Below are 13,039 nucleotides of genomic sequence, written 5' to 3' on the forward strand. Positions count from 1 at the left end.
ATGAACTCTTAAAAAGAATGGCTTCCTTCAGCTGCTCTTTTAATGCAAATTTCTGCAACAATCCAATCCCGAAAATTAACTGTCCAAACTCCACCTGGACTATAAGGATGTAGATACAACCACAAACTGAAGGCAAACAGTGCTGCAGGCCTTCAGTTATTTTTTATATTTGGAAAACAGGATGCACTGAAAATGAATAATAATTCAATGTGAACCTAATTCAGTATCAATAAGGCTATTTCCTTCTTCAGAACAATGGCTGGCATTTTCTATCCCCAACAGGCAATCATTTGTTAGCAATGGCATGTCCCCAGAATGCCACAGAACATTTCACAACTGCTTTGCACATAAAATCAATCATTTTCCATGCCCAGTTGTCCCACCACTGGCTCTCCCAACCGGTGCTCTTCGAGCCCTTCACTCAGTCTGGTTTTTATTGTATGCCTTCTCAGTGTTTTCTTGACAAACAAATGAGTGGCCAGAAACACCAATGTTAGACAAGGAGGGATTTGAACTTTGTTCAGTAAGTCAAAGAGGATAGAAGCCTGGACTATTATAGCTTGAGAGACTAACTTCTAACTCTTCAGTGCCTAAGCGGTTGAGCGTGGGAATTAAAAATGCCACAGGAAAGACAGCTGGGCCCAAAGAATTACATTCTACAGCAGGATTTCCATCCAGCCTGTCTTTAGAAACTCCAGTGATAAACAACTCATGCCATCCTTGGGCACCATATGTCAGAAAATTAGTACAGTCCTAGAAAGTATCTTTCCTAGTGTCAAGCCCACATAATCCCTGTGGAAGTATAAACCAATCTAGAAGACGCAGAAGGTGCTGAAGATCAGATTCATTTCACAAAAAATTTAGTTACCACTGGAGAAAACCTACAGCCACGCTCAGAAAGGATGCAACAGGAGATTTCCTTCTGGACCAGCAGAACAAGATCAGTGCCTCTGACAGATATGTGGGCACCTTAAACACAAACTGTAACTCTGATCTACAAATCATTCTGTTTAGAAGCTCATTCCCAAATATAACATATTCTGAATCAGTGCTGCTCATCAAACTAGCAAATACTGCAGTCAGCAGCCTTCACACTGGAACCTGTATCCAATCTCCCAGATTGTTTTCTCTAGTGGTAGTTAGTGTCAGAATTCATTTTTATCTAAATGCTAGCTGGCTATGAGGCTATTTTTCACCAAGTTTTCTCTCAAGTCTCTTATTATCTAGGATCCAAAACTACCTCCCTGTCTCTTCAGAGTGACTGCTTGCTGCTGAAACATCTACCCCATGCATAAAACTTCTTTATCACCTCTGATGTTTACTGCTCTTAATTTTCAAGTCTTCCAGCAACTTCCCCAGCAGCTAATAAAAAATCTATTGTTGGCATTAACACTAGCCCTTAGCAGCAAAGTTCCCCAAGCAGGTTAGTCTCATTTTGAGAAACTCAACCTGGGTATGGCTAAGGCTGCAAGTCTCTGCAGCACACCAGTGTTTTCACTCTAACTTGTCAAATAAACTGCACTTGTAGCCAATTCTATCATACATTTCAGCTCAAAACACTGCTGATGATTAATCATCCCAGTGGTTTGCTCTCACCTTCTAGGTTTTGGTCCCTCTATATTAGTTTTCTATGACTAATCTTGCAGAACATATCCACTTGTAAAAGTATCTATGGAAATGTAAAACCAACAGGTATAAAAGTGCATTTTGACAAAGCGGTTTGAGTACTTATGCCAGCAATCTCTGCCTAATAGCTTCTGACAGGATGCAGTATAAGAGAAAGATCTCATATGAATAATGATTCCAATAAAAGCCAGCCAAATCACCCTGACAGATTTAGAGTATTTATACATTCAGCAGACCAAAAGCTATTTACACAAGTTGCCATGCTTCCACTCATTTAGCCCACAATTCAAGTAAGTTACAACCCTTTATACATATATTTAAAAATAAACTAACAGAACAGTGGCACTGTAAGGAGGCCAAGAGAGTAGAAAGAAAAGGTCACTAAGATTCAAGGGCAGGTAATGAGTAAGTGGGCTCTAGGGGTAAATATCCCCTTAAATTTCCTGCATATCCATCCAAATCAGAGAGATGCTGAAATGTGTGGGGATCTTTGTTCTGAAAGGAGAACCATCCACACATTGTCTGTAGCTTATCCCCACAAAACTGTGACAAGTCAGCAAACCTCGAATAGCTCAAGAACTCAAAAGGAATAAAAGCCGATTTGTGGTAAGTTGGCAGGAGGAAAAAAAAGAAGCCAACTGTTCAGATTAAAAACTTGAGATGTCTTTTTCTTTTGCCAAGTGAACTGAGTCCATACTTAAGAGGACAAATTTTTATGCATTTCAGCCCTTATGCATTTCATTTAAGCCCTTCAGAGCTCAAGTCTGCCTCCTTTTTATCCACTCTTGGATTTAAAATGGCATCACTTCAGATCTGCACCAGAGTTAGGCACAATGGGATAAGGCCAGTTCAGTTTCAGTTGAACATAAACCAGCTCTGATAACTTCAAGGAAACTGAACATTACAACAATCAGATATCCAGAAAGAAGGAATTTAGTGTTGCTTTTTCTTGTTCAAGTCCTGAAGACAGTGTCAGCTGCATGAAAAATCTGTTCTGCCAGAGTGATGAGGATCTTGGGAACCTTGCAGTAGCCACTGGCACCTCAAAAGCCGAGGGACACACAGTCCATCAGGTGATTTCTGCCTCAAGAGCAACGCATCCTAAGAGATTTTGCCATCTGCTGGGAGGCAAGAACAACACAGAAAACTGGGGGATGGATGGGGCAGAAATTTTCCTCCTAACAGATACTTTATTCCTGGCTATGTCCGACACAACTTCCTTAATGTAGCCTCCTCTTCCTTACCTCAGCACACAAAATGCTAAAATAAACAGGAGATTTTATTCCTTTGCAACAATTCTGCAACTGGCAGCACAATCCCAATGCAAACAGCAACAAGCCCAACTAAAATGTTCCATTAAAAACCTTACTCTCCCAGAGATAACGAAGATGGATTTTGCACTTTTCACCACTCACGCTCACAGAGACTCACCAACAAGGGCAAACATCACGACCTTCATGTAGACAGGAGAGAAACCCAGTCCACGCACACGCTGTGCAGAGGGACTGCAGCCACACTCCAGCAAGTGCCACCCCAGGCTGATACAGCCACAAGCTGCAACGTCATGTCCTGCACCACCACCAGATCAGACCTCAGAGCACAGCCACATCATCCCAATGCCAAATCTAAACTAAAACTCTGACTTTCAGCACAGAAGATCAAGCTGGCCCTGAGAGTTTGCCCGAACAATCACGCTCTTTCTGGTTCCAAAACTGGCTTGTCCTTCTCTACACCATACTCTGCTATCCTCTCACTATTTAAATATCATGACCAGTACACAGCTTTGGCCCAAAATGATAAAACTAGTACAATCTAGCACCCTTGTTCTGTTCATCCAAAACATTCATATACTTGCCCATGTTGGCTGCTGGCACAATCCTTCACCACTTTTGCCTGTTTCACATACAGCAGCTGATCACAACAGCTTTACATCTATGCATGGTCTTGAACACAAGAAAAATTGAAGGTGAACGTGCTGTGTTAACTGACCTTGACACCTGGGCTACAAGTGCTTGCACACTTTTTTCTCCAGGAGAGAATTTAACACTTGGATCTTCTCTTCTGTGTCTCAAAGGAGCTTGGAAAGAATTTTCAAAAATAATCAGTACTGGCCTCCTCCTGAAGTCAACTCCCTGCAATTTCAGCAGGAGCAGCAGGGCAAAGCAAGAGTTATGAAACCTTATGTTAAGCCCTTTCTGGGATTTTCCCAGAAAATACTGGGTAATAAAATAGAAATTTCCTCTTATCTGCTCTCACTTTAACTCTCTCTTCTCTCTGTCCAGCATAGATGGGGCTTGGGAGGTAGGCAGGACTTAGAGAAGGAACAGTAAGTGCTGACTTAAGAGTGAAGTGAGTCCTGAATACAAACTGCTGCTTTCCTTGAACATCGTTCCTGTCCTATTTAGTCTTCTCTTTTCAGTCACTACAGAAGTCAGTACTTCCATCAAAGAGTACAACTCGCAGTCATCATGACTGATCACTGCCTCTCGGTGAAAGATTCAGGTTAAATCAAAGCCAGCTGCTTTACAGAGGGGCAGGCAGCTAAGAAGAAGTTAAGCAAAATAATAATAAAAAATGCAATCTAGAACCTACATAGATAGGAAATCTACTCTTGTGGTTCAAATAAATAACTCTAAGGTATTTAAGCCTCATGCACAGAAAACAATTTTGTAACTTTTAAGTCATCCTCTTGCATTGTTGTTCTGCCCTAATAACTCTGAAATGTGCTACTCATCTCTCCCAGTTAAATATCCTGTTTCACAAGCCCACTCCTAGATATCTGAAACTGCACAGCATTTCTATCTAGCTTTAGGCATCTAGCATTCCAAAGAATTAATATTTAAACTTATTATAAAGGAATGGGGATTGCGTTAAGCATGTAGTATTTAGCAAAACATTCATACCAATAAACTGCTGTGTTGCTTGTCTGAAGCACATTTATCATCCTTTAAACTCAAAAGAAAGATTATGCTCCAAAACTGACACATGTATCTATTTTCCTTTTAATACAACCAAGACTTAGACAGGATTAGAGAGTGGAAGCTATCAAATTTCAATTTTAACAATACACTTAAAATTATATTATCTTTCTTCGCCTAGGGGATTGTTGACTTCAGTATTTAAGTGACTTAAGCATAGCAAATTGTGAAAAAGCAGTGAATCACAGCACTTATTTTAAATAATCCTACACCCTCTACCCCTTCCAGAGAAGAGCTTCATGTTAACATTTTTATATATATTACTGCTCTTATATCTCTTGATTATAGATAAATGAGTAAAGAAACTCTAATCTGTTGCAAGACATCACTAATTGGTATTTTTTCCTCTTATATTAGTCTTTGATTTACACCTCACATACGTTCTCCCCAGCCAGCACATGTAATTTATTTAGAGCACTGGAAGGCAGGCAAAATACATCATCTACTGTTATACAACCTTCTACAAGGTATTAAAATACCAGGCCCCTGGAGACACACTTCATATAGCTCAGCAAGTTCCAAAATAAACCAAACCACCAACCCCCTAAGCACATAAAATAACAATGGACATCTGTATTAAAAAGTTAGTTTTTACTGTATTTGATGATGTCGCCTTAGTGTCATTTTTCCCTCTGGTTAATATGCAAACAACATGTAAGAATGAATTTGCTTTCTCCTCATTGTAAAACAACTAACAACTCTATAGCTCTCACAAAACTCTCTTATCACACACGTAAATGCCAGAATTAAGTGTAGCTTAGGATGTTTTGCATTCATTTAACCCTTAGAATAAAATTGGTGCCATAAATTCAATCACAGTGCTCCTCACCAATCCATTCAGTAAGATAAGCACATATACATTCAAACATAAATGAAGAAGTCAAACATAATTATCAGACTTAAAGCAAAACAGTTGTTTTAAATAAAAAGATCTTAAGCACTTTGAGTTGACGGAGATCAACCTTGTAATGCTCAAAATCTTAAAATAACCTAAAATACAGAATTTGGATCGATTTCCTATTACAGCTCTGGCAATGTCTCATCTGTTTTACAAGCAGTCCTCTGTCTACAGATAATCATTAACAATCATTTCATATAGTCAAGCTAATGACTGTAATAAAAAAATAAAAAAAAAGTCCTTGTTCCAGGTAACCAGTGAAGCACAGATTCTCAGAACAGAAAGTTCAGGTTCCAACCGAGATTTCACATACAGGGTGCCAGAAATGTAATAGGAGGGGAAGGAAAAAGGGGAACTCTTTGCCTCTATTCTTCAAAGCCTGTTCAGAAAGGTAGCGCCGCGCTAGTGTGCACCGATGGTTATCTGAATGGAGGGACCGGCCCTTGCTTTTCTTTACACGCCCCATTTACAGGCAATAAAACGGCCGGAGTGGTTTTAACTGGTCGTTCTATGTCACTGTAACGCTCCCTGCTCCCGGCAGAAGATAACAGCTGTGCCATATTCCCAAACACATACTTTTGCTATTGTTTGCACATTTGTGGGGCAAGATTATGCTGTACCACAGCCAGTGAGCGCTGCCCTTGCTTTGGAACCCTGTATTCCGAGTTACAGCAATGTGCTGGGAAACAACGTTGGGTGGCTGAGGAAAAAAAAAAGAGCAAACAAACCCCAGCCTATTAAAAGCCGTTTCAGGCACTGTGAAATGATTACTAGATTGCACGCCTGGTTCGAGCCTGTTGACATATAATGATAGAAATCTGGAGTGCAAAATGGAGTGGTTTACATCTATTTTCCCTTTCCAATTACCCTGCCATCAACATCTTCAACAGTTCTAAAATCACTAAACAGCAGAATTTCTAGAATAATGGTAATTATGGTACTGAGCGTGGAAATTATATTCACAGTACTGCAGATTTCTCTCATAGTCCATACGTTATTCCACTTCCTAGCTTACAGATGGATTTAATAAAAACTTGTTATTTGTTCTACAAGCTTTTCCCTGTACACAGGAAAAAGAACTTCTGTAATACTAGGATTGAAATACTGACCCAGCTAAAGTCAGTGGCAAGACTCCTAGTGATATTAATAATTTAGGGTAAAATTTTGTCCTTCTTATTCAACAAAAAAACAAACTTTACAATAAGCAGCACAGTCTCCTAGAAGACATTCACTTTAAATCTAGCAGTTTCAATAAAAATAATCTTGAAGCCTTTCCAGAATATAATCACAAATATACTAAAGATCCTCAACAAACACTTAACAGTTCATGTGTATACAGGGTTGAATTCTTAAGATACAAATAATGTATTCAGTTATATCTAAATGATAATTTACAGTGCTCTATGTCCAAAAATTTGTAGTTGATGAGACTGCTCACAGGAACAGCAATGTACATACTTAACTACTTGCAAGATGTAGACTGTAATTTTTTTCTTACTATAAAGAAGAAAGGTATTTTTCTTCTCACTCTACTTAGCCCCATATATAATAACCCCCATTGTCGTAACATTTTAAAGACAGAACAAGTGATTTCTTATTTTTAACTTCTATTCCTTCAAACAAAACACAAATAAAATAGAAGTTTTTCTTCCAATGATTAGACTAATTTCCTTGTTGAGAGTAATCTGACGTTATCTATCATCTATCATTCCATATAATTCTACGCAATATTAAAATAGATACAACATTTATTCTCTTCAGCTTTTCCAGTAGCTGTAGTTTTTTTCATGAAGCAGAAAAGGGTTTTTTTGCTTTTACTTTACAAGTACTGAATGCCTTTATATGACTGGTTGATCATTAGGTCTCCTGGTTTGTATTTGCTAAATATTCTCCACTAACGATCCCTAAATTACAATGGCTTTAATGATTAGATACAATTAAACCTCTTTTAAATTAAATCCATGAAAGTCCCATCTTCAAGTGAGTGATTGATTTTGCAACACAAATCATTAGATGAGCTTCCTTCAGCATCAAGTAACTGGAAGTTTTTTGCCTATTCAAGACAAGTAAGCATTATAGGCCATTTAAGGGAGGAGAGGACAGTCACAATTTATTCCAAATGAATTTGTAAACACATTCTCCAATTTGCAGTTTCCTCTCCTTTCTTCCCTTACAAAACAAAATTAGGCAAAAAAAACCGAAAACAAAACACACACCCCACCCCCCCAAAATATAGTTCTTAACTGCACATTCTGTTCACACCAACCTTCCTTTTTGTAGCAGGCTTCAAGTGCAGCAAGGGAACTAGAGTGAAAATAAGAAATAATCACTACTACAGCTCTACATAAAACTGAGTTTAGAGATCACCATACCAGTGAACCTGTCCCTGTCTCCTTATCAGCTTGTATCAGATTTCTCACCTCTAGGCAGTTGCCCTTACTCCAGTGGGGTAATTCAGGTGAACACATATACACAGATAAGGTATAAGAAAGAAAATGGCAAGATCAGGCCTAAGACCAGTCAATTCACATAATAAGTTATAAAACCAAAGTATATGCTTTTGCTTAAGATCCCAATAGTATAAGCTGTTACTTTCACAAGGACAGTCCTGATAACCAAGAAAACAGTCACAGGGGGATTAAATGGCAAGATTTACCCGTCCTTCTCAACAGTAGAAGGAAATTAATACATTTCAATACATTGGTTGTATGTTTGCTGAAAGCAGCTACAGTTAACAACAAACAAAAAAAATCCGAGTGCTTTCTCCTTGTCTGAATAAAACATACTCTCAACAAGGAAACATCCAACTACTGCAACTCGACCAGCTTATTGTTTTGCCCACTGTAAGTTAATATCTGAAGTGGTTGCTGCAAAGGTCCGGGCCATTTGGATGATTTCCCAGTGGCACAGCAAACAGGATAAATCTCGTCATTTCTACTGAGTCATGAATTAGGTACACTGAACAAAACTGGAAAAGAATGAAAAGGAGAAGTGTTTCCTGGTAACAGCCATAATCAATGTCATTTAGAAACTGAGATATTTGGCATCTTTATAGATTACTCTTTTGTCACCAGTAAAGCCTTCCCAAAAGCTTCTTTCCTGTAGACAATAAGTATTGTGCCCTGTGTTACTTTCAAAACTGTAATACCGTAGCATGAAATTCAACAACACAGAACTAAACCCACAGAATCCCAGGAAAACACTGTAAAATGGACTTCATACCTTAGGGTATAGTTATTCTATGCCAAATACCTTTAAAAAGTACTGTCTGTATGCAAATACTCTGCCTTATGACACATATGGAAATCAATGACCAAGAAAAGCATGATGCCTATCACAGCCAGCCACATCAGAAGGGATTGGCTGGGTGCAAACTGGGCATTTATTCTGAACAGCTCCCAAACAGAACAAAATATGAAGCACAATTCCAAAATACTGGTATTTTCAGCAAACAACCAACAGCTTCATCCTGAAAAGTTTAGACCCAAATAATCAAATTCCCAGAAATAATCCTCACCACAACCCGTCAAGTTTTTGTTTGGCTGTTCAGAAAGTCCAAAAGACTTGCTCAGGCACGGAAGCATTTTGCAGGATCGTAACTTAAACACTGTGATGCAGCAGAATAACACCACAGAGACATTACAACAGCAGGATACTTCTTCCCCATTGTGATTACTTCAAAGCTGCCCTTTTTATTAGTAGAGCAGTGTATCATTTTGATTCATTCTTCTTGGAAAAAAAAATTAAAAAGTAAGACTCGTTTAGGGAAAGAAAACTTACAGGGAACTATAAAAATCAGTTTTGCTCCTGTTAGAGAGCGTCTTTTACACTCCCTACTTGCAACTCTCAACTGTGGATAAACCAAAATGAGGAGGCACATTCTGTAATCTAACCCAGACTGCAGAGGGAATCACTGGGTACATGGCACTCTGGGCCTGCAGAACAGGAGACGCACAGCACAATGGTCTGAAATCAAGCTGTCATCAGTTTCCTTCCCAAAATCTTTCACTGGGTAAATCTGACTATTTCCCTCACTTTCACTTCTTAGCTTTATCTTGGTATATCACATCCACATGGAGTTATCCCAGTCCTTGATCTTCCTGAGAGAAGGTTGGTGGGAGATGGTTTGCACTGCTCCTTGAAAGAGCAGCAGCTCTCCTGTCTGCAGCACAGCCTGCTTTAGATACACTCTGATTTGTGAGCTGGAGCACAGTGAGCACTCCAAAATGCCACAGTGGACATTAAAGCACTTGCTGACATTGTCCAGGTCAGAAGGAGCATTTTATCCACACATTTTATCCCACACATTTTAAGTGAGACTCAGAATTTTACTTTGAATTTTACTTTCCCTAACTCCTCCCAAAAATGTCTTATGGGGAGGGGAGAGAGAAAGGCAAAACCAAACCAAACAAAAAACCCCAACAAACAAACAACAGGAAAGCCACTCAAAAACCTCAGTGTTGCCATCTTTGGAAAAATCCAACATTATCCACCAAATTCTCCTGCTCAGTTAAATGAACCTTATCCTGCCCATGGACACCTACTTACTCCCATGACTCAAGTCACTCAAACACTGAAGCAATCATAAGGTAACACCCTGGACAAAAAACATACTAAACAAAAACAGCAATAAAATTTAAAACTATTTTTTTTCCCCCCAGTGGTGAAAATGGGAAATTGATCAGTCAAGGAAGATGAATTAGGAACCTTCTCCCATGCCCACCTACATCTACTGTAAAAGTCCCAAGTGAATGCAAAATTAAATTCTTCCCCTTTCTTTCCCTACACTCCTGTCCTCTGCAACAGCAAGAAATGCATGAAAACATGCATGAAAAGAGGGCTAAACAGCTCAAAGGAAAAAAAGATTTTAGAAGTGTTTCAACAGCCTGCCTGGACAGGGCAATGCCTGGGCAGGATTTGAAGCTGGTATGAACCCTGTCGAGTGGCACCAACTCCACCCGTGGGACCACAAGGGACTAGAACACTCCCTGAGTGCCTTCCACAAGCAGCAGCTGCAGTAGCACTGCGGTACAAGAGCTTGTAGCTCTCCCTTTACACTATGTGAATCCTCCTTCTCCCCCCTCCAAACAGGAGGCTGTGTAACAGACCTTCATTTCATTCCTGCCAAACATTAACAACCTTTTTTTTTTTTTTTTTTTTAATCAGGAGAGAAGAATTGCAGCATTAACAAACAGAAAAATAAAAAAGGTAATTTATAACTTGCTGCTCCACTCTGTCTGTATTCAGTGGTGATGAACAAACACATCCCAGAGTTAGCAGGACAGATCTACCACAGATTGAGGTGTTCATTAACATAACTTCACGGCAATGAAAGGTGCCATCACCCTAGGTAACAAGCTCACAAAAGAAAATGTCACTAGTCCAAGGGCATGTAGCCTACTTTTAATTTTCAGAAGAATGGACAGAACTGGAAAAAATCCCAGTGAGAACAGTCTTACACTGACAAGATACTGCACATACATATCGAAAATAGAGAATGGGAACGGACTCATAAGAAGAAAAATATGAGAATTTAACATTCTTTTACTACAGAAAACACTGTCTTATCATTAATAACCTTAGGTGTACCTACGTATCTGCAATCCAGTTTGTAGCATAAAGAAATGCTCTAATTCTGAGCCCATCCAGTGATACCTTAGAGGAACTACTTTAAAACTGAATTTTGATTAACAAATTTCAGCTGAGTTAAAAAGTTCTAGCTGAAAGCTGTAATTAACTGATTTTTAGTAGGCAACTCCTAACCCTACGTCAGTGCCACTTCTTTAACGATGAACAGCTGAAAATCAGACATTTGTTAACCAGCAGAATTTGACCTTTTGGGCACCAGGAATTCTCAACTCGGAGGATTCACCGCCTGAATCCAGCATTTGTAACACCTCATTGAAATACAAACTATAAAATCCAAGCAACCCTGGTGAAACTGCTGAATAAGAATCAGGCATTTATTGTCAGCCAGGCACGCTCACAAACACCCCCCACACACTCCCTGGCACAGGATAGACCAGCCCAGTCTTCAGCACCAACCCCAAAACAACCACCTTTGAGATGTGCACCCGCTCAGGACAACTAAAGAAGATGCTGGTCTCAAGATCTTGTAAATACTATTGAGAGACATTCAGCGTCACACTGGCAAAGCACGGTCTGGTTTATCCTGTCCCTCCAAGGTGCTCAGGAAAAAAAAAAAAAAGTTATGAAGCTTGAAGTTAAATAAACAAGTTAGAAGAAAACATACTGAAGACCAAAAAGGGGAGCGGGGAAGGGGAGAGGAAAGCTTGTTACGTGTTTGTTCAGTAGATAGGTTTTTGGTGATGATAGTGTTCAGTTCGTGCATTTTCAAACTCACCCTTCACGCTTTGATGTTTCTGCTGCTGGAAATAATCTTTCGAGCCTCTAGCGCATCGCAGCTCCTGCGCCCTGGGCAGAATCGGAATCCTCTCGAATATGCTGGGTCGTTTGGGGATGAAATCTAGCAGAGGTGCTGACATTTCAGGGGGGCTCTGCTGAGGCTCCGTGTGGTCACTGCCGTTGCTGACAGATACTTTAAAGGACATCTGAGGATTCAAGTGAGCTTTACCAGCGCCGGGACGAGTCCCCCGCGGCAGATCCTTCTGAGGCGCTCCGTGGCATTTGTCGCTCACCTCGACGCGGGCGCTGCCTTTCTGAGGCGCGGCGAGCTCACAGTGCATGTCCGCTTGCGGCTGCTGCCAGGGCCCTCGCCGCTCTCCTGCACCGAGCGGCACACGGGCTGTCAGCGCGGGCGGCCGCCCCGGACCCGCCGCCTCAGCCCTCAGCCCTCCGTCCCGCCGCCTCCCGCCTCAGCCCCGCGCCGCCAACGGCCGATAACCGCCGCGCGTGAGGCGGCGCAGCCCGCAAACCTCAGCCCCGCAGCCCTCAGCCCTCCCGCCCGCTGTCTCACACACACCGGCCGGACGGGGGAACACCCGGGGCGCTCGGACCCCGGCGGCCGCTCGTCCGTGAGGGATGGGGCGGCGGTGCTGCGCGTCGGGTTCGCTCCCTCTCTAGGCAACACTGCCGGGCTGCTCGTAGCCGCTCCCGGGAAGGCGAGCGCGGCCGGGAGGGGCGGAGAGGGGGCCCGGCGCACGGGCGGTTTGTTTGGCGGCCGGTGCCTTTCAGCTGAGGCATCCGAACAGCGGCCGCCCCGGCAACCACGGACGCGGTGGCAAAGCGGGTTGGCCGCCGCCGGGCTCGCCGCGGCCCCCGAGTCACCGGTCCCCGAGGGAGGGAGGGGGGAGAGCCCGGCCGGGCGCGGTGACAGCCGCGCCCCCGCGCTCCTACCTGGGAGGGGCCCGCCCGGGGGGACGCGCTGCCCGCCGGCTCCCGCCGCCGCGCCGGGCGCACGGGCTCAGCCCCACTCCCCCGCCGCAGGGCCGGCTGCCAGAGCGCAAGCGGCCCGGGCCATTACCCTGGCGCGGCGGCGGGGCCAGTCGGGGCGGGCAGGGGGAGGGCTGTGCCGCCGGGGCCGCCCCTCGGGGTTTGGCAGCGGGGTACGCCCGCG

General features: G+C 42.4%; 1 protein-coding gene across 15 annotated transcripts in view; it reads right to left on the reverse strand.

Annotated features, from left to right (window-relative positions):
• GLIS1 (GLIS family zinc finger 1) overlaps positions 1-13,039 on the reverse strand; it is a 187,669-nt gene that overhangs the window by 167,213 nt on the left and 7,417 nt on the right. For 2 of the 15 annotated variants that reach the window (XM_086842189.1, XM_086842187.1), the window contains exons 1-2: positions 12,820-12,883; positions 11,867-12,247 (exon numbers count right to left, since the gene is read on the reverse strand). In XM_086842189.1, coding sequence (XP_086698315.1) covers positions 11,867-12,209 — 343 coding nt within the window. In that variant the 5' untranslated portion in view covers positions 12,210-12,247; positions 12,820-12,883. Of the gene's footprint in view, positions 1-11,095; positions 11,291-11,866; positions 12,358-12,445; positions 12,971-13,039 lie in introns of those variants that run through there. The other 13 variants (XM_086842188.1, XM_086842186.1, XM_086842193.1 and 10 more) reach the window with 11 other exon arrangements.

Source organism: Cyanistes caeruleus, chromosome 9 (genome assembly GCF_971803275.1).
Source record: "Cyanistes caeruleus chromosome 9, bCyaCae1.hap1.1, whole genome shotgun sequence".
NCBI lineage: Eukaryota > Metazoa > Chordata > Aves > Passeriformes > Paridae > Cyanistes > Cyanistes caeruleus.